The sequence below is a fragment of the Colias philodice genome, chromosome 22 (assembly GCF_061535455.1).
Source record: "Colias philodice isolate Cphi_HAF_F1 chromosome 22, ilColPhil1 Martin Lab GWU primary, whole genome shotgun sequence".
NCBI lineage: Eukaryota > Metazoa > Arthropoda > Insecta > Lepidoptera > Pieridae > Colias > Colias philodice.
In genome coordinates, this window is record NC_143107.1 from 8,222,512 (window position 1) to 8,245,791 (window position 23,280).

At 31.5% G+C, this 23,280-nt stretch overlaps 1 protein-coding gene across 5 annotated transcripts in view; it reads right to left on the minus strand.

Moving 5' to 3' along the window:
• The window catches only part of Nox (NADPH oxidase), a 48,437-nt gene extending 30,594 nt beyond the window's left edge, over positions 1–17,843 (minus strand). For 2 of the 5 annotated variants that reach the window (XM_089709272.1, XM_089709277.1), the window contains exons 1-2: positions 17,737–17,843; positions 13,584–13,987 (exon numbers count right to left, since the gene is read on the minus strand). In XM_089709272.1, the coding sequence (XP_089565398.1) occupies positions 13,584–13,856 (273 nt within the window). In that variant the 5' untranslated portion in view covers positions 13,857–13,987; positions 17,737–17,843. Of the gene's footprint in view, positions 1–13,583; positions 13,988–17,643 lie in introns of all 5 variants that reach the window. The other 3 variants (XM_089709274.1, XM_089709273.1, XM_089709275.1) reach the window with 3 other exon arrangements.
• Positions 17,844–23,280: the final 5,437 nt, after the last annotated feature.

The following is a 23,280-nucleotide window of genomic DNA, read 5'->3' on the forward strand; positions in this document are numbered from 1 at the left end:
TTTTAATCTTTATTTTTCAATCCTTGGTTAAAATTTATCCGTCCAATAAAGTATTAGGTACTTACACGAAAATTTTAAAATGTCACGTAAACTGTCAAATACGGACAATTAGAATACATTTTTGAAATGTTAGTTTAAAATACGTTATTCGATGAATAAGTTTTAACCAACGATTGAAAAATCAGCCTAAGTAGTATAAGCTGTTATCTGGCCCCTGTACTCCTACAAAATAATAAAGAGTACCTACTTTCTACTTTAACAATTTAATAAACATTAAAATTACGCAAATGAAATATTACATAAAACAGATAATCGTGTTACAACGACCGCGACGTGTGTAATTGACTCTTAGATATAATAATTAATAGCTGGCTTTTATCAGCACCGGTGTTTTAAAATCAAGTTATTCCAGAACTGGTTGGTATTTATTTTATAATCTTTTGATAACAATGGTTTATTGTTAGGGTTCCGTAAATCCTATCAAAGGACTGCTTTTTGTCTGTCTGTAGGTATGTAGAATCAATATAGGAAGATATATACAACATGTACATTATTGTAATTAACAATAAATTGTCCTAAATTTTAAAACTATGGAAACCTAAATAATATGAACTTGAATCTATTTGTACAGGAGACGTGTTTTCTATTAGATGTTTTAGACGTTTTTTTATCTATTGTTTAAAAAATATCTACAGTATCTCCGATATTGTATCACAACGAAGATGATAATTAAAGGGGCAAAGCAAGGACGAAAAACGCTGCAATAAAAAAAAGTAATTTATTTTGAAATAATACGTAGGTACTATATGTAGTATATTCTAACGTTTAATCTTATAAATCCTTCCTGTTCTGTATTATTCATATTATGCAGGTTCATCATTTAATTATAATGTTTATGACATGCAAGTATATAATTTATTAGGTACTTATGTATTTAAATGAATACATAATCAATATTGGAAAATCACAAATATTTATAGTAGGTATTGGTTTTAAATAATATACAGTTCCATGACCATCGATGACCGGATGGTCGAATATAAAAAGCAAGTAAAGCCTGTATTATAAACGATATATACAAATATGCAAAAATAAGTTACCTAGCTGCATTACAAAACATGTCTACTAAGATTTAAAAATAAAAACACAAGTAAAATTAAACAAGTAACAAGCGACTCCACTCATTTCTTACGTTTAAAAATAGTATCATAGCACATATAATCTAAATTGGCCTTGCATTACAAATGGCTAGGTTACCTAGGTTAAATCTGACAGGCGGGGCACAATAAATAAATGTCAGTCATTGGTCAGAAGTGACCTCTCGTGTCAAAGTTAGTCCAATCAAAAGCATTGGAGTGACGCTAAGGTTAAGTATTTGTACCTAGAAACTTAAGTTGTAACTAAGTAACTTTTACATAGATATAATTGGTGTAAGAAGAAATGTTTTGTACATTTAAGTGCTCGAATGGTTTTGATGAAATTTCCATTTTGAAGTAGAAGAAAGAACACAACTTAGGGAAACGTTACAAAAATAAACAGACTTCATTTAATATGTACCTAATATAGAAACGGTGTTTTAGTAGTGGGTATTTGTACTGTAACGTATTTTTTTTTATTTCCATGTGTAGGTACATCGAAAAATGTCACTAAGTAAATGTCGAATAGTTTATAGTATCTAAATTCAAATTCAAATTCAAAATTTATTTATTGTGAGTCACAGGTATTATGGGTTATTATTTAATACATTATGTGATCCGCTGTGATCTGCCATGTGGCGTACAATTTTTAAAAATGTTTTACACAGGATTATAATTATTAAACCGATTATACATTTATAACATTATGTTTACACATTTTAGTCAAAGTTTCTCAATACTTTTTCTAATCCTTTCCCTATCAAATAATTAATACAGTAACTCTGTGCAGTAACTACCTACTAGACCACATAAAAATAAAATTTAAAACAACACCATAACAGTCAAAGAAAACCGCAGGTGTGTCAATTATAATAACAAAACGTAATATAATCCATGTATAATTTGATCTAAATAACACTTGATCACAAGCTATCACATACACTTTACATCGTGGGTGATAGTGGTCAGACAAGTCGCGCAACAAGTTGCGTGGGCGCGCGACATCGCAACATATTGTAGATTATTAATCCTATTTAAATTGATCGTTTATTAAATGCCAATTTATGACATACTAGCTTTCCGCCCGCGGCTTTGCTTTTTCAAAGAAAAACCCGCATAGTTCCCGTTCCCGTGGGATTTCCGGGATAAAACCTCCGGTATAATATCCTATATTATGTTAATCTAAGTTACCCTCTATATGTGTGCTAAATTTCATTGTAATCGGAAACATATTCCCTAACATAACTATTTCTCGCATATTTCACAAAGGTGGTGCAACACCAGTTACCATGTAGGTATACTTTAAAGGGCATTTAACTTTTAGTGAACATACACAATGTAAGCTAGATCTATACCATATTATATATAACTCTAATGTCTATACTGAGCTAACAAGCCGCAAATTCCATAAAAAGTAAATAAAGCATCTATCACTGTTGCTTAGAGCTTTTTGTAAAGGTGTTTACACATTGGAGTGGAATGGACACAAAGTGATTTTCTACAATAAATGATAGGTATTTTTTAGTAGTTATCATTTGAAGTAGAAATTTAGAATGGAACGAATACTCTTTTTTATTATGTATTAGGCACTTCCGTTTTTTTTAAAACACTAAGCCTAAAATAATTAATCGTCCACATTATAAGAAACACTAGGCACGTAACCTAAAAGTTTAATTTATTTACTTACTTTCCTTTTTAACAACGTTCACGTTTACCCTGTGTTTCTCTGTGTAACAGATATCTATACTAATATTATAAAGAGGAAAGGTTTGTAATTATGTATGTATGTAGGGGAGAGCGGGGATGAAAGTCACATTTTTATCTTTTTTTATGTAACTTCCAAAATACGTTGTTTAGGAATGATATTTGTATACCAAAAGATAGTGTAATTATTCTGTTACAAAATAAATAAACGTATTTTTGTGTAATATTATCAGTTGTAGAAATATTTTGTATTTTCACTCTAAAGAAAAATGTGACTTATAACCCCGGGTCAGGCATGGTTGTCACAATGCCTAGGGTAGGTAGTCACGTACTAAATAACAGGCAATTTATAAATAGAAAGTCACACTTTGGTCTTATAATTTTACGGAATAATTTTTAATTAAGAACTCTTAACCAAATGAAACCGTGTCTACGGTCTTTATTTCAGTCTGAATATTAAGAAATCACAATTTTAGCAAACAATAATAATCGTGAGTCAATATAGAGTCCTCAAGGACAGATGGACTTCCAGCAGGTTTGTTAGGGTGATTTTCCGGTGTTGATTGAAAATTTACGGCTAAAACAAACAACCTCAAAACGCAATTAAAGTCATCTCGCATACAGGGGGCTGGTTTATAGGTGACAACCAGCCCCCGAAAATTTGTGACAAAGAGCCCCATAACACGTTTTATGAAAATAAAATTGAAAATAAATTCCGATCAATGAATATCTAAAAAACTATACTACGATATTATAAAACACATTTCATCATCATCAAATGAACTGAAAGATTATTACTGTAAAACAAGAACGTATAATTACGAGGTTCGACACAGCAGCACAAAAATTTACTTTTGCTGTGCGAAAACAATAAACACGTGTGAGGCCCTCACGGCAGATCGGAGCGGTCTGACGCGAAGTTGGGACAGCGTTTTCACTGTATCGCTCTTGCCACGCTGTTCAACAGACTTATTCGATAGTTCAGTTTTGTGTTAAGACCGCTGTGACAAACAACCCGTGAGACAACCAAACCCGGTCTCCCCTATGTATGGTTTTCACGCATAAACTACTGGACCGATTTCAAAAATTCTTTCACCATTAGAAAGTTGCATCTTCACTGAGCAACATAGGTTTTATCCCGGAAATCCCACGGGGAACGGGAACTATGCGGGTTTTTCTTTGAAAACGCGGGCGAGGTAGCAGGCGGAAAGCTAGTTTCCTATACATAAAAAAAATCTATTTGAACCCGCGTCTTTATTAAAAATTTATATTCAATAAACATTTGAATGCTAAAACCACAGGCTAAAACTATTCTTTCATTCATCCAGTTATTCGCGAATGATATCATACCCATGTGGCGCTACCTTTCGAACGGCACCGACATATTTGCGGCCCAGGCCCAGCTTGTTACCGGCGCTCATTAGTCGATAATTGCATTTTATTAAACCAAAGGAAACTAATAAATCTAGATATCCACTCATTATATTCTCCTATTATGTTATTACGAGTGTGACGGCCTTTTTTACAATGAAACAGATGTTAAAATAATGTATTTATATGTATTTTGACGAGCTATATGTCATTATTATTGTCGTAAAATATAATGACTTTCAATTGAGTAATAAGAATTTCATAGGAATAGTAATAAGTGAAATGAATGGGTGGTTTTAATTTCTACTTGTACTTAAAGAAGATATATTATTGCTCCTATCCATTTTGTGAAGAATTAAATTTTCATTAATATTTTTTTAATCTAATCAGTTTTAAATTGACCATGCATTATGTGCAATTGAATATTATTATTATTAACTACAATGAAGACCTTTAAATAGATTGTATTTGATAAAATCCTATTGTTCTTTGCTAAAGTGACATTTCACGTTGATATGAATATTTATATTTTGGTAATTGATATTAATAATGTTATAATGACTGATGATGTTGCTTTTATAACATTATTAGTCTCAATTTATAAATAATTTATAATGTCAAAAAAGGGCGTGTGTGCTGAGGACACATGTCTGAAGTGAAACTTCTTTGGCAAGATTCAAAATACCATGATTATAATATTTGCCATGACACCTACTTGAAATTTTACTCTCAACGTGCATAAAGAAGTTTTACTTCAATAATACTAATTTGTTTAGTGTATATTTTAAATTAAAAATGCTGTGTTCCACTTCCAATCAATCTGTATACTTGTACAGTGTGACTAACACTTTATACATTATGAATATACTTATAGTTTTTTTTATAGATAATTAAATTATAGTGAGCGTGCTCAAAATATTTGTACACTCAAGTGCCGTCAGCTAGTGAAGGCCCGATCACGATTTGATGGGACTATACACACTTCATAACCTTATTTTTTCATACTTAATTCATTCAGTATGAATACTTTATGTTTATACATATAGAAATCATACTTTTCCCGTCTGAGACCTGAGTACGTGGATATTTTTTTACTATAGCTAAATACTTATCTACGAACACATGAGTTCAAAATTACATACGATGTAACACGACACATTATTTATTGAATAAAAAAGAAATATATAAAAAAAGAAATACTTAAGTATATTAATTTTTGACACGTTGAAGGTACACGTTGTACCTATTGACTATATAAAATTTTACCTAACTACAAAGTTAATAAATTTAACCAGATAGTTTAAAATTAATTAATTACTACCTACATGAAAAATTCCATTATTTATAGTCGCACAATTTCATACATATACCAGTCATTACCTATACCAAAAAAATCCGCACCAATCCTCACGATTCCTTGCGTACAAGTGTACTTAATCCCAAATCAAAAGCACAAGTATCGTATTAAATATTCGAGAGATTATGCTAATGCAGTTTTCGGCGGAGGCTTTGAAGGCTATATCTGTGTTATCTTTATGTAATTATGTGGAACGAATGTACAAGGCGAAATTATCATTTGATTAATTCTCTGAAAATAATTTACGTCGGATTAAGAACAGGATTTATTAATATTCATTATAATCCTGTGTTATGTGTCTGTCTGTTTTCTAGACTGATGATAGAATTGCTTTTTGGATTGTTAATTTTATATGCAAAAAACTTAGACACTTTCAAAAGAATATTGAACATAATTTGATGTAAGTAATCATGATTACTATAATATTAGACTTTGTTTATATTTAAACTTAAGTAAGCTATAGCATGATACAGTTTCCAAGATAAATATCTATTTAAATGGTATTATGAAGTACCTGTATGTACCTACATATACTGTTGCGTAATTAAAAGACAGACACACAGAAAGCGACGTTATTTATACTATGTGATGAGGAAAGAAACTTTAGTCTGTACATTTTACAAGCTGCAGGAATGAAGAATTAACGGAAGGTGTTGGCATGTGATGGTGTGATAAGCTCGCATCCGTCCTGGAAGTTCTCCGTTTTTGTGACTACGAAATATCTCAGGTATGTAAGTACCTTTAAGTATGTCACAGTCATCTGGTTGAACCTGCTATTTGCTTGAATGACTAGTTAATAGTCATCAGTCGACCTTACAACTTGCGAGCCAAAATAATCTTTTGACTCGCTTGTTATCTAATAGGTATCAAGTATCAACTTAAAAGTGATTGTCGAGAAAAGTCTGACTATGTGAAATAAGCTTAAAATTTGCATGAAAGTCATAAACCAAAACTTTTTATCTCGTCAGATGAATACAATTTGTCCCCATATCAATTTGTTTTTTTTTACAATAATCATAGTACTACAACAACTAATATAAGCAGTGATCCGTCTTTTACTTGTTTTTACAACAAATAATATTTTAAACAGATGTAGGTGTTACAATAACAAAATAAGCGAAAGTCCGGATGCTAACTAGCTCATTCGTTCGTTTCGTTTTCGTTTCATACATTGTATCCGGATTCATTCATTCGTTCATGATTCATTGTATCCAGATAAAATTTGGCACATAAATATTATCTAATATCTATATAGTATCTACATATCTCAATATCGTAATAAAATTTGACTAACATAAACTCAAAAAAAAGTTTAATTCCTCTATTTATCTGACAAAAGCACAAGTATAGTAAAATGTAATATTGTCATGCAATAAATTCAAGAAAATTAAATTTGAAATATTATTGCAACGTATATTTAACAGTATTACAATTTTTAGGGATTGTTATACATGGTAAATGGTAATACTGTGGTATATTGTAATTAATTGTACCCCTCATAAGCGGAGCGTTAAGGCTCTACTCTCGCATTACAGAAATCAAATGTCTTTCCTATCTTATAGCCATAGTTAAATACTAATTTTCTTTAAAGGCTCTGTATAGTTAAATACTCAAGCATATAAAGAACTGTCACATGTTCTCAACAACATGCCTGCATCAATCATACCTATTTAAGTTCAGCAAAAAGACGGTTAGCATATCTAAATTAGCATAGTATGTTAATCGCTTGTACGGTCAGACGCGTAGTTTTTATTATTCACTTATATGGAAATCGTTGTAAATAGCTAGATGACACCGCCATCTGTTGGGGAATGTTGTTGTTTTTAAACTAGCTTTGGAAATTTAGATGCTTTTTGTATGGTCGTATCAGTCCCTATTAATTAGAAAACTTAGATTGTAAATTTTGAGCTACTTACTATGGAAAATTATGAAAATCGATTGATCAGTTGTTAGATAGAGATAGAGATAGACAAACTTTCAAATCACTTTTTAATTATTCAGTATGTAGATAGAAGGTATACTATATTGTGTTAATCATACCTTATATGATCCAAAAACTAAACAACAAACTTCATAACTGTATATTCAATCTAAACTAAATTAACTTATTAATTCAACATTCAACTGGTGTTTTAATTACACATTACTTACTAAAGATATTCAAAAAAACATGAAATAAAATATTAATTATTTTTGTCTCAAATACCTATCAGAGAGGGACTAGGTATGAGAAACATAGGCTCACATACAACAAGCTCTTTTTAAATGTCTATATTTAATTTACAATTTTAAGAACACAAAGCAAATACACCTTTAACTCTTTAATTATAAAGTTCTTAATCCTGATTGCATCTCATCCACATATTTCAGGTAATCAACAAATACTAAAACAAGGCAAAACACAGGAATACCTTTTAAGAACAACTCGAATCTCCAGAAAAACAACGTTAATCACGTGACCATATAGAATTGTTTTTAACAGTGGCTAGTAAAATAGCGGGTAAACATCTGCTAAGCGGAAGCGAGATAAATTCTCATGAACATGTCATACAACAAGGAAGAGATTGCGCAGCAAACATAATCTACTATGTAATAGAAATAAACCGCCATATTTGTTAATATGCGTAAAACTCGAGAAAGACATATTTTAATCATTTTTTAATGATTTTATAATGGCACAAGTACGGTTCTTATTCAGTGAAAACACAAAAAAGGGCTTCAAACTTACACGTAACATACCAATAAAAATATAAGTATCTTATTTCTATAGCATTAAACTCAATTAAACTTATCAAAGAACGCCCCACACGTAAGCTTAAAATCGCGCTTTTAATGGCGTCTTTAATGTCATCTAAGAGAGCAGATTTGCGGTGAAATTTTTTATCAGTTTGATTGACGTTTCCTCCATACCTCCAGACCACATGGGGTCTAGTTCTCAAGCAGTAACGGGATTAATTTTATGTCCAAAAACTTAACATTCAGTTAATTTATAATGCAAATTTTGGTCTTACTTTTCTTTGGTCGTTGCATAATTTTGCAGTTAAGTTTTATGGGCAATGTTGTTGCTTCTTTTTATTTTGTACACTGGTAGTTTATTTATATTTTATGCAGTTTGTAATTAAATATTCAAGCCGATTTCTGAAACATCTGTTTCGATTTTCTTAATAAGCTATACAATTCATCTCTCATTTCCAAGTTGAAACAATTTAAATTTTAAGGTATTATAAGATTTCTTCTAAGAAAAATAGGTTCACATTCTGGAGGAATTAATTCTCAAACGCAGACAAAGTCAGGCGACCCACACAGTATGTAATAAGAAATTCCAATCATTATGTCGTACCCAAGGATAGTCCCAACAAATAAATGTTTAATGCACTTGAAATATAGCCTATCTCAAGATCTAGTTTTGTAGGCCGTTACTCAGAACTTGATAGGCATCTGAATGGTGCGCACTGACAGACAGACGTTGTTAGCGCTAATAGAAGCACTAAGTCAAAGCTAACATATGCTTCGCTTGTGTAAGTTAGGGCTTGACCGTTATTACTTGCATTTTCATAGGACTTTGTTAAAACAATGACGAAACTTAATTAGGTTCATGTATTAAAGATAGATTGAAGCCTTGTTGATGACTTGTACTTGCAGCCTTTTTGGCCAGAGGTCTTAGGGAATAGGACCTTCCTTTTTCGACAGTGCTTAGTGCAAAACTTAATAAATTCCATAGTTTTCTATCGAATCGCTTAGTGGCGATTTGCCTTCTTCTTTTGGTATGAAAGTGTAGTTACTATCTGTTCCTTTCATTTACATATAAGTTTTCTGAACTATTGTGAAACATGTTACGGGTCTTATCAGCGAGAAACATAGCTAAAAAGCTTTTCTCTGATCGACAGACGTTCTAATTATTTTTTGTATTGCTGAGGACCAACTATAGCTACTTAAAACGATTTTTTAGTGTTAACTCTATTGGCAAAAAACAGATAAAGTTACTTTATAGTCCCAGTTAATTTACCGGCTCATGAGAAAATCCTTAGTATGTCCTAATGTAAGTTTTCCGGTGCATTAATTATAATAATTATTGATTTCTTATAATTGCCGTGTACATGTACCAATAAGACTAATTAAATTTCCCCATTTAGCCACAAACATTGGGCGGGCATATTTTAAATTAGTCGTTCAAGTACACTTCGATAAACGCAATAATATAACTAATTATATCAATACCATATCTGGTGCACTACCGGTAGGTATAACTAAGTGGGTCAAGTGTAGATAATAGATCACTCCCATTGGTCAGTGATTGCAGTGGCCTAACCAATCATGTCACGAGAATTAATTAGACACGACTGATAGTTTCAATGTTGTATAGTGAATGATTGACGAGAAAATACAGTAACTAAATTGTAAGATCAGTGGTTAAAGCCTCCGCTTGAAACTCTAAGGTTCTTCAAACTCTGACACTTATTTATTCAATTAGACTTCTAGAAGCACGTTTGAATGGTCATAACAGTTTTCAAATTTATCACCGATTCAGAAAGCAGTATCTATCGAGAAGAACCGGCAAGAAACTCCATAGGCCTCCAACTCCATAGTTCGACATTAGAAGTGCTTTTAAAGTTTTGTAGATACTATTTTATCACCACTGCTCCAATTTCTGAAGGCAAACTTCGTGAGTAGGCCGTCGTTAAAGGATCATTACAACACACACAGCTACAAACTTGGTAAGTTTGAGATTTCAGGGACAACATTCAGCTAATGTTGATGATGATCTTCAAATACCTCACCAGTTGATCAAGCAAAATTCATAGTTGAATATATTAAAATTTTTGAATATAATAGTTAATTAGAATGTAACAGATAGTATTATATTATCTGTGGTAACAATCTTTTATCCAAGAATCCTAGATTCAAATAAACTAATTTTGCCTACTTGTCCCTAAAGAAAATGTATGAAACTAAGTATGAAACGGATATGGGATGCATTCCCCAGGTGTGTCTAAAAATAAATGTTTCAAAATTTCAAATTTCAAATTTATTTATTATTATTATTAAACATACATACATATAATTACAATTACAATTTATTACAATATACAATTAATATTCATGTAAAATTATATAAATAAAAGGCTACCAAAACAATTTATACAAGCCAATGTTTCCCTAGCTAGGTTACTGGGCAACCTGTGTTTAGGAGATGGGCAACTTATGTTTCTTTTACTTTCTGTCCTTCCTATTTATTTGCCAAATAATAAAGACTGGTGACATAACGAGAAGATTTTTAAATAAAATACATTTTATTTTTAAAAGGACAAGGTCAATGCGCAAATATCAAAACAAATTTTAAAGGTTCGCTTGCTTTTGTTTATTTTGTATCATCTCAAACTTTTATGATTATATTTTACAACATAAAATGAACCTTATATTTAAAAATATTACCATATTTGCAAATGAATGCTCTATCGGAAATCGAACCATAAACTTATATAAAGATTTGTCTTATATTCCACACCGTTTTTCTTTCAACCTAAGTAATAAATTGTACATGATACACATAAAAAATTGGGCCAATTAAAATAATCCAAATCTATCGATTTAAGAATAAACAAACATACAAACGTTTCCATAGCAACCATTCAATACAAATTGTACCCAACATCGGTGTCATTCCATATTCGTTTGATCTATAATAATGATTTATAGATCAATGACCGTGGTTATGATCTATGTATCCTGTATCCATCAATAATTCATGCGGTAGAGCTTATGGGCAAAAAATAAATTATTTATTATATTACCTTAAGTACGCATTAGTTATATAAATTGTTACATATATTGAAACGGTCAAATAAACACAAAATCCTACTAATAATATTATAAATGCGAAAGTTTGTGAGGATGTGTGTGTATGTTACTCTTTCACGCAAATTCTACTGAACCGATCACAATGAAATTTAGCACACATATAGAGGGTAACTTGGATTAACACATAGGATAGGTTTTATCCCGGAAATCCCACGGGAACGAGAACTATGCGGGTTTTTCTTTGAAAACGCGGGCGAAGCCGCGGGCGGAAATCTAGTCTTATATATGTATTCATGTCAGAATCGATGAAGAAACTTCTCTTTCCGCCGCCTGTGTGTATGTATGTTTAGATCTTTATAATTACGCAACAGATTTGGATGAGGTCTTTTTAATAGATAGAGTGATTCAAGAGAAAGGTGTTTGTATGTAATATATTAAATTTAAGACAAAGTGAGCGAGACCGCGGGCGGAAAGCTAGTGTAATATAAACCAAAATTGAAAATTCTTCACTATTATACACACTCAGATCAGACACAAAACATCAACAACTACATTATGAATATACATGCTGTAAAAGTATGTAAATTTAATTAAAGAAATATTATAAAAATTCAGTTAATACAATAAACATTACCGCTAATTACCATCGTATAATTAACTGCATTGTACGAGGAAATGTCAGAAGTTCAGAACCATAATTTTAAAATCAATTTGCATAAAAACCTCATACTTCGAAAGCAATTTTTCTGCTTTAAACCGGTTAAAATTTCATGTCTTTCATTATTTATACCATTATAATTTTATACAAATATTGTGAATATCGAAAAATACATGTACCTACATATACAATCCTGTTTATATTGTCTATTGAATGCCATAATATTTCACAATTAATTGATATAATTGGTTACCCTATCACCCAAAAATCGCTCATACAATTATATTAAGTCATGCTCATAAAATAGCATTTTCGCTACTTGTATTGTATGCAGGTGATACGAGTGAACCCACGGGGTAAATTATTATGTTAGCGCGAAAGTTTTTCTACTAAATTATCATGCCAAAACTGCTAAAACAAATAGGAACCATGTAAGTATGTAGGTACTCATAAACATTAACTTAAAATTAAAATTTACCAAACATACAAAATTTAAAAGGCCATATAATAGGCTAATTTTTGAAAAAAAATTGGATGATCAAATACATGTCCTTGTAAAAAGTCATTTATTGAAAATTTTAACAGAAATGTTTTTTTAAAACATATTACAAAACAGCCTAACTATCTAGATTTTGTAATACATATAATGTCATTGAAAGTGGGGCTATAAAATAACCGATTTTAGAAATGGTTAAGTTGTTTAAATCCTGATTAATTATGAATATAATATGTACTTTCCTTTTATAACTATAAAAGCATAGCTGATATTCTCAAAATAACTAAATTTGATTTAAAAAAATGTTCTACCTACTTATTTTAATTAATGAAAAAATATTAAACACTCTATCTCTATCATCTCTCATCTCTATCATGTCAATTCAATTGACTTTGACTTATTAAAAATTAATGTTTTATAATGATAAGGTTACCGTATATGTACTAACTAAACATATAAATGAATTTGTCGCTTGTTTCGTGACCTCACGTAAGCTTTCAACACTCAAGGCTAATGAGCTTTAACACCGATATTTGTTACAATAAACTGCCATTTAATTTTACATTGAAGTTGCAAAAATAACTTGTAATTACATGTTATGTAACGAGTTTCGAAGGCTTGAAGCTATTTTGTATACAGTGCTGTTTTCGATAATCTTTTCTTGATCTTTTGATTATAAAGTTTTTGAAAAAATAATAATATAATGTGCTTTGTGATTGTATCGAAATGTCATCTTTCGTATTTCTTCTTTATTTTGGTTTATAATATTCCAGATTAGTGACGACTGCAAACAGCAATTATAATTGACTGTTTTAACTTTCTCTTCAAATGCCTACATTAAAAAAACAACACTCAAATCGGTTCATTATTTTCGAAGCTTTCTAAGCACATACCCATACCACCCCATACTCATGCTAAATAATATTATATCCTTCGAATTTATAATGTAAAATACACAATAAGTATGTACCTTACACTTGATGTTTTATTCATAGAAATAAGGCTACATTACCAAAGATAAACCTTGCTGAAAAAAACTTTTTTATAAAAAAAAACACAAACCTCATCTTGAAAAGTCCTATGCAGGCTATCCTTATTATATCTCTGGTCGCCCTGCTTCAAAATGGCGGAACATTGCTTCAATAATTCAGCTCTGGTTCTCTCCTTTGCGCTTTCCTCTTCCATAAACGACCTCCTGTGCCCATTCCTTGGCAACCCCAGCAGATACTTCGACGCATTCTGTATCCTATCAAAGTCCGCCATCTTTGATATGTCACTGTCATTTTTCCCGCCCTCCGAACTGTCAACTTTAATCGTCACATCGTCGGTCGACATTTTGACAATCACTTTTTATATTCTAACATTAACATTGTTCAATTTCCACACGATTAAATGTATACGTGTATTTAATATTTTATTATAATATTAATTACTTTTTAATCCGTCGATAGCCGAGTTATTAAGGCCTGTAATCAATCACAAATGACGTCAAAATAAAGACTTGATGAACATAATTTGAATATTACGCGCTTAGATTATATCAAACTTGTATGTTGTTTATTTTAATTATTACATTATAGGTTCTTTGCATATTTTGTTCACTAACGAGAAAATTGTTTCTATCAGGGTTATCGCAAAAGCTACTGATTGATTATAATAATTTAAAACTTGATTGAAGAGTAAAAGGGCTTGTATTAGTTTAGGTAAATATATTTTTAACTCTAATTTATGTAGTTACGCGAAAGTTATAAATATTATTTTGTTTAAACCTCTTGGTATTTTGTTTAAAAATGTTTCTTAACTTGCATTTGATTAAGAATTCAGTAGGACAAATTCAATTATAAATAAATAATAATCTACGGAACCCTATTATAGTAAAATCGATTCACCTTTAGACATTGTATTAAAATGAAAGTAGCTTTAACATGACGTACCAAAACTTGATAACTTGTTTTCAAAATGTTACTTAAGTTACAATCAATATCGAATTAACGTCTACATAATGATTGAAGTATCAATTATTTATTTTATCCATTAATTAAATCAAAAATAAATTTCTTTGTATATAGAGATTACTAAACTTTTTTTTATTATATTATGACATTCTAAGATCCTACTAATATTATAAATGCGAAAGTTTGTGAGGATGGATATGTATGTGTATGTATGTGTGTTTGTGACCCTTTCACGCAAATACTACTGAATCGATTACAATGAAATTAAGCACACATATTGAGGGTAACTTGGATTAACACATAGAATAGGTTTTGTCCCAGAAATCCCACGAGACCGGGTACTAGGTGGGTTTTTCTTTGAAAACGCGGGCGAAGCCGCGGGCAAAAATAGCTAGTATAGAATATGCGAAATTTGTTTGGTCTGTTTGCGCCTGTATCTAAAAATAATATGTTGATTCATTTAAAGAAATACATATTAATGAAAAAAGGCTGTTTTCAATACTAAATATCCTTAATTTGTATTGAAGTTGCTATCACAATGATGTCGCGAACGAAGCCACGGGCAAAAAGCTAGTTATATACAGGGTGTCCCACTGTTGGTATACTAAGCTCAAAGGAGATTATAGTTTTGCATACGCTGAGTACGTAAAAAATAATTAAAAAATTCCAGACGCATTTTTTTTCAAATAGATGAATTCTTAAAACTCTATGTGTACACCCATAACAAGCGAGCCGCCCAACTTTGCCACCGTGAGCTATCGTTTAAGATTATGTTTTTCATAGATAAAATGCTCATATTAGAGAAGCGGTATATGCCGGCTGCGCGAAGCTAGAGAAGAAAACATGGATTTTCAGGAAAAATTTAGCAAAAAATTTTGGACGTAATTTTTTTTAAAAGTATTTTTTACGTGATCAGTGTATGCAAAACTACAAGTTCCTTCGCGCTTAAGTATGGTGGGATACCCTGTATATACGTGCTAAAGATAGAGTTTTAAAAATATTACCTTGACGAATTTTTATGGCTTATATTATATAATGTCTCATTAATTCACAAAATATAAATTATTAAACTATATTACAGATACTACTAATAAAATTTTGGACGATTCATTCATTTTACGTCATTATGTAAATTAATATTTATTAATAAACTGAATGAATAATTATCATATGTAAATGTAAGGTATGGAATGTTCAATATATTTTTTTATATTGAACTAGGTTTCCGCCCGCGGCTTCGCCCGCGCAGTCAAAGAAAAACCCGCATAGTTCCCGTTCCCGTGGGATTTCCGGGATTGCGTCATTTTCCCGGGATAAAAAGTAGCCTATGTCCTTTCTCGGGTATCAAAATATCTCCATACCAAATTTCATGAAAATTGGTTCAGTAGTTTAGGCGTGATTGAGTAACAGACAGACAGACAGAGTTACTTTCGCATTTATAATATTAGTATGGATATATAGATAATTAACTTCGCAAATTTGTATACTTACGTATTGAATTTTTGCGCAATCATGCCTATAGGTACTTCTAATTTCTATAGCCTAAACAAATATTATAAAACTGAAGAGTTTGTTTGTTTGGTTGTAACTTGTAGCGCTATACGGAAGTACTGATTCAAGTTAAAAAAATATTTTTGTGTTTGGTAGAAAATTTATCGAAAAAGCTTACACGCTTAACAATTAATAAAATCGGAGCGGTAAATAAAAAATTGTAGCAAAAATATCAATTTTGAGTTCAAACGAAGTTGCGGGGGTATACTAGTTTTTTTACAAAATGAAAGTCCAATTAAATAAGAAATAAAAACTTTTAAAACTATAATAATATGTAATTCTATTATATTTTCTTGGGTAAAAATATCGTAGAGTATAGTAAAATCAAATCTTTTCTCTATAAATTAGTTTCAATAACACGGACAAAGTCAGGCGTCAACTAATATTAGTTTATTAATCGCAATTACCAAGGATTACCAAATATAATTTATTAAAAACAACAGCCCGCGGCATCACTTCAAAAACACCTATTGCGAATTTTATATCTCATTCGAACTTTTAACATTACCTTGAGTACAAAAAATCTTAATTAAATTGATATTATACATCCGGCACAAGCTTGACCTAATTTTATTTGAGTGTTTTTAAAAGTCATCAATGCAAATATTAAAAAACACTTACAAATATTACTAACATTATAAATTTTAAAAATATTACTAGGTAATACATATTACGAATTTTAAAAACACTTACCTAAAAAATTAAAAATATTACTAATATTAATGCTAATATTACGAATTTTAAAAACACTTAAAAATTACTCTTTTTGGAAACGTTGGTTAAAAATTAGTTTAAATTGATTTTATAGCCATTCAAATGCTTTGAAAAATTTATAGCTTTTGATTTAAACAGAAATTATATGTTTCTATAGAAAATATCTGAAGTATGTTAATCTGCAATAAAGTATTGAATAATATATTTTTTTATCGCTAGTCGGGTTTCGATCCCACGTCTTTTGCTTTAGGTACCGTAGCCATGTCTGATAAGGCTAAATTAATATTCTGAATAATTATTTTAAAAGATTTAAGTCGATTTTTTTTTAATTTTTAGAAAATTACTAATAAAATAGACTTTCACAAGTTTGCGACACTGACTTCGTATTCAAGTACTTAATAGCATATATTTTTAAGCATAATATGCTTTTACTAGCGGTCCGCCCCGGCTTCGCCCGTGGTAGGTACATATTTCGCAATAAAAGGTAGCCTATGTTCTTTCTCAGGGTCTAAAGATTGCCTGTGCCAAATTTCATCAAAATCGGTTGCGAGGTTTAAGCGGGAATGTGTAACAGACAGACAGACAGACAGAGTTACTTTCGCATTTATAATATTAGTAGGGATTGTAGAGTATTTAGATACAAAAAAAATTTTAAGTTTTTTCTGAATTTATTTTTTAATGTAATAAATAATAATGGACTTTATTAATTGTATCACCATATTTTAATACCATGTTTAAAGCAAAATAAATATTTATTTTTAATAATGGGGGCCATAATTTTTATACCTACTTATAGCTATATTATTTTGTAAAGCACTAACGATTGATTTCTTTTTATTATTTTTCCTTAAATATTGATCCTGAAGGACTTGTTAGCTGTTATTATTATATATTTTTTTCACCAGATTAATTTAATTAAGGGAATATAGTTTTTATTCACTTATGAATATATTTTCCACTTGACACTCAAATAAGGACACTAATTCCGCGCTTACATGAAACACTTTCACTGCGACATGCGCACGCGCACGGCCGTATCGTACGGATCAGCTGTTCACACTACATGTGTGTGCCCTTAGCTTGTGTGAGCTTTAAGTTTAAGTGCACCCTAGACGATAAGTTGGATCATTTTGTAACAGAATAGATAGAAATACTAATTCTTTTTCAGTTTGTTATAGGTTATCTAGACTATAACAGGCCCATGTTGTCATCTGAGTCATACTATTTCAATACTGCTTTTAATCCAATATTCTGCAACGGCGTACAAAAATCATGAAGGGGAAAAAATCTCTACCTGTACTTTCGAATTCTCATCTGCACTCAGGTGGACAGCTGACAAATGACGGCATAGTGCTGAATCTTATTATTTTATGCTCTTATATCGTTCTAGATAGGTCAAATGGGCCTGTAGTCTAATCGTGTCGGAAGAAAGTTGTAGTAACTTAACTAATTAACTTATGGTAATATTATAACTAGGTTACCGCCCGCGACTTCACATATGGGAATGAGATGTTCATGTTAAAAGTAGCATAAGCCATACTATTGCCTCCTTATTATTGTAAACATCATCTATATAAATAAAAATGAAACCTCTTTTCAGTGTTTTCCTTGGTCACGACTCACGGCATCACGTGTGAACGGGTGAACCGAATTCGAAAATTCTTTTTTTATAATATTCCTTGAAGTACGAGGATGGTTCTTATGTAGAGAAAACGTAAATATGTACCACGGGTGAAGCCGGAGCGGACCGCTTGTAATATCATAAAATCGCTCCTTTGCGACCTGAAAGAAAATGACAATCGAACAGAATTCAAAAATTTTCTTGGAACATAATAACAAATCCATACTAATATTATAAATGCGAAAGTAACTCTGTCAGTCTGTCAGTCTGTCTGTCTGTCTGTTACTCAATCACGCCTAAACTACTGAAACAATTTTCATGAAATTTGGTATGGAGATATTTTGATACCCGAGAAAGGACATAGGCTACTTTTTATCCCAGGAAAATGACGCAATCCCGGAAATTCCACAGGAACGGGAACTATGCGGGTTTTTCTTTGACGGCGCGGGCGAAGCCGCCGGCGGAAACCTAGTTGTACATAAACTTAAATTACGATGACATCCGTAAAAGCATAAGAACTGTGGCAGTTGGCACGGATGCCAACCTTGATGCCAACGCCAAATTATTAAAAATAAAATGTTCTTTTACTCATTATTTTCTTAGGCAGGCTCTGAAGCGAAAACTTTTTGATTGATTTTATCTTGAGAGGTGTCATTGGATTCATTTTAATTGTTTGAACGACGGAGATAACAAAATTATGAAACTAGCTACTCGCCCCGAATCCACCCAAGATAAAATAAAAAAAGACGGGTTGCACTGGGGGAGTGCCGGCAGAAGTAAAAACTTGATTATTAACGTTCAGCATGTTTGATATTTTGGAATGGTATCCGTCTTACGCATGGAATATAAGGGCTAAAAAAAAATCCGTCTTTCAATAAGTACTTTAATATAAGTACATAAATTTTATAGTTATAATCCACTAGCTGTGCTCCGCGGTTTTACCCGCAGTTCTCCGCTCCTGTTGGTGTTAGCGCGATGATATATTAAACATCTGAAACAATTTTTCAAATCGATCCAGTAGTTCATGAGATTAGCGCGTTCAAACAAACAAACAAACTCTTCAGCTTTACGTATATATAATACCTAGATATGTTTATATTATAGTAACATGATTCAAACCAAAGATTCTATCAGCCACACATCACACACATCCTGTCAAGCAGACAGACGTTAATTAGACAAATATCATCTCAATCAATAATATATTAAATCGATAATTAACGAAGGTGTCTGTATGTCACTCATGTCAAAGCGTAAACCGAACTTCCTGTGCATTTGGAGTTTTTTAACTTGATAAGTTAATAACAGTATATTTTAATCAATGTTTGTGTTTGTTGGTTGAAAAATATGTAAAGAATATTGAAGTATAGGTAGGTATGTGTATTTTTATAACTATAAAATAACATTTTTTAAGCTATTGCATAGCTTCTATCGCGGGCCTTGAGCGCGGGGACCGAATCGAGAAATTCCGTAACGAAAAAACCTCACGTCTCCACTCCGACGGACACGGAGGTGTGGCTAGAAGGCATGCTATGCAATAAATAGCTTTATCGCGGCAGTCCCCGAGTGCCACACGTCTTTTTTATTAACCCAGTTGTTACTATCGTTCTTTTAAAAGGACGCACCATAAATAAAATTGTTATTAACAATGAGGGCATTTTTGAAAAAAATGTTTATATTCGTTTGAAACCTCACGGTTGTAGGAATTGGAAAATTAAAGTGTTGTGTCGTTTTATAACAGTGGTATATTTTTAAATTATTTTAGAATTTCAGTCATTTTCCATTGATAAATCAAGTTAAATGTATTATCAATAAATTACAACAAATTACTTGATTTATTTTAAATACACGTAATTTGAAACGTGTTTTATCAGAAAAATTACCTAATTAAATTTTAAATTACCTACTATTAGATTACATTTTATTTGTGATATTTATGCAGTTTTAATTGCCGTTCTTTTAAAAGGCCAGTAGTAATATGTACTACTACAGAGTACTTTTTTGCGCATGCACTCTTTGAAGAGCATCACAGCATCGGCGAAGCCATGGTGCTCTACTATGGCGGCCATCCATGCAAGCAATTCATAAGAGGGAAACCAATAAGATGGGGGTATGAATTTTGGGTGGGAGCGACACGGTTAGGTTGCAGAGTTTGGTGTGATCCATACCAAGAACAATCGAATGATGTTGGTAATCAACACAAATACCAAATGCCTCTGGGGTTGGGTGCAAGCGTTGTATTACAGTATGCCGATGTACTGCGACAAATATAGGGCAAAGCTGCATTCCATTTATTTTTTAACAACTTTTTTACGTCCATTCATTGATGAACTTCGAGTACGAGGAATAAAGGCTACTGGCACAGTACGGGAAAATCGCGTCGCGAAATGCCCTTTGCCTGCTGCCTTTGAGAATTGAAAAAGACACCACGAGGTACATTCAAGCATCAATCGACCAGAGCAGAACAAATTTATTTTGCAAATGGAATGATAACAGTGTTGTGACTGTTGCATCAAACGTTGATACGATTCAGCCTGTGTCTACGGTAAAGAGATTTTCACAACAACAGAAGAAAAATATACATGTCGTAAAAAAAGTGCGAGAAAATGGGATGGGAGGGGTGGACAGATCCGACCAGAGCATCGGTTTGTACAAGACATCTATCAGAGGCAAGAAGTGGTATTTTTCTTTGACTTGTCATGGACTAGATATGGCAGTACATAATTCTTGGCAAATATATAAGTAAAAGGGGGCCATTATGATTATCTCCACATTCGTAGAAGTGTTGGAACTGCTCTGCTCGAAACATATAAGAATGAGGAACGTAAAGGTGCTAGAGTTTCCGTGAAACCTCTGGATTTGATGGAAAAGATCACATCATTAGGTACAGAGACAAGCAGCTTCGGTGTATAGAATGTCACAAGAAAGCCAATTTCTATTGTCCTAAATGTAATGGAACCTTGCATTCTAAATTATGTTTTGAAAACTTTCATATTGCTACATAAAAATATGTGAAATGTATGTTGTCATTTTAATATCATAGTCTACCTACTTAGTAGTACATATTACTACCGTCCTTTTAAAAGGACACCATTTTCCGAGATTTCCACGATAGATAAAATTTTTATACTATTTTTCCAGTTAAACTTTTTGCAATATGGACACAATATGTAAATTTCACCTTAATATGATAACAAAAATTGTTTCAGTAACATCTGGGTTAATAACACGATGCTTTGATATCTACCTAGGTAACTCTACAAATTACAATGTTCTGCCATGTCTTTTTCTGTCTTATTTACAATAAGTTCTCTGTTTTATCCTTTTATTCTCACCTGAACTGAATAATAATATCCTACTATTCTATGCTACTAATAAATATTTTAAATGCGAAAATATGTGAGGATATATTATGTAATGTATATTTAAGTGTATGTATGTTTGTTACTCTTTCACGCAAATACTACTGAACCGATTACTTTGAAATTTAGCAAACATATAGAGGGTAACTTGGATTAACACATAGAATAGGTGTTATCCCGGATATCCCACGGGAACAGGAACTATGCTTTATGGGTTTTTCTTTGAAAACGCGGGCAAAGCCGCGGGCGGAAGGCTAGTATAAAATATTTCAAAAATCACTGTGATACAAGTTTTTTTTTTTATAAATATAATTTATTATACTAGCTTGTCCCCGCGGCTTCTCGCTTTCGAATTGCAATTCAAAATCATTCTCGACTCCACCTAAAGACGAACTAAAAATTTCATTAAAATCGGTCCAGCTGTTTAGGAGTAGTCACAAGCACACAGAATAAATAAATTTAAAAATAAGATAAATAATATTTACACATTACATCATTTGACCTGTGAGAAGCAATAATTACAATTTAATTTGCCCACATTTTACTCACAAGGATGTCATTGACCGCTCCGAGCAAAATACAGTGAATCAATCAAATTTAGTAGTTTTTATTGAGAGCATGTTATTTAAACTGACCTTTTCAAATACAAATTAAAACAAATATCTTTAGCCAATAGTCCGGGATACATCGCCCATTTTTGCAAGTGATTACTATCAAGCTAATTTTTCGTGAGTAGCTTTATTTTGATGAGATGCCCAATAATTTCATGTACGAAACTCTCGATTGTGGTAGCTTACAGAGGTAACAAGGATAAAAATTTTTGATTTGACGGTTCTCAAATATTTATTACGCAATTTGTAGGACAATATGTCTGTTGAATTATATAAGTATTAAATATATGTGAAAATAAAAAAATCAGCTTGTTAGTAATCATTTATGATGACTTCGTTATCGATACACATTGGAAAGGGGGACTCTTTGATCAAACCATAGATTTTGTAGGACAAATATTTTTTCGAATAATTTAGATAATTATCTTGAGATTGAACAAAAAAAAACATTCAGTTAGTAATTAATATTTGAGAACCATCAAATCAAAATATTTTCATCTATCTAAAAATAATACTTTTATAATACATTCATTATTTAGCTAAGTGATACATTTAACAAACCACTAAAGTAGGTACTATTTACATAATAATATTACGTTTAAAATTGATATATACTCAAAAAATACATAATATAGACTTCTAAGTTCTAGGACCTAAGTTACCTATATTGACAATATTCATAAAATGTTTTAAAACACCTAACATTAGGTTACAGTGGCACAAACTTAACTGACCCGGTGGCAAAAACTGAAACTACGTGCCGCCTTTTTGAAATGTCACATTTTCACAGACTTTTCATACTATTTTGTTTAAAATTTAAATAAAAAGAAATCGACATCAGTGAGACCGTCACCGGGTCAGATAAGTTTGTGGCACTATATAAAATAACGATTTTGTTTCTTATTCTGATTTTATTTCTTATTAAAATGAATTATTTGACAGTTA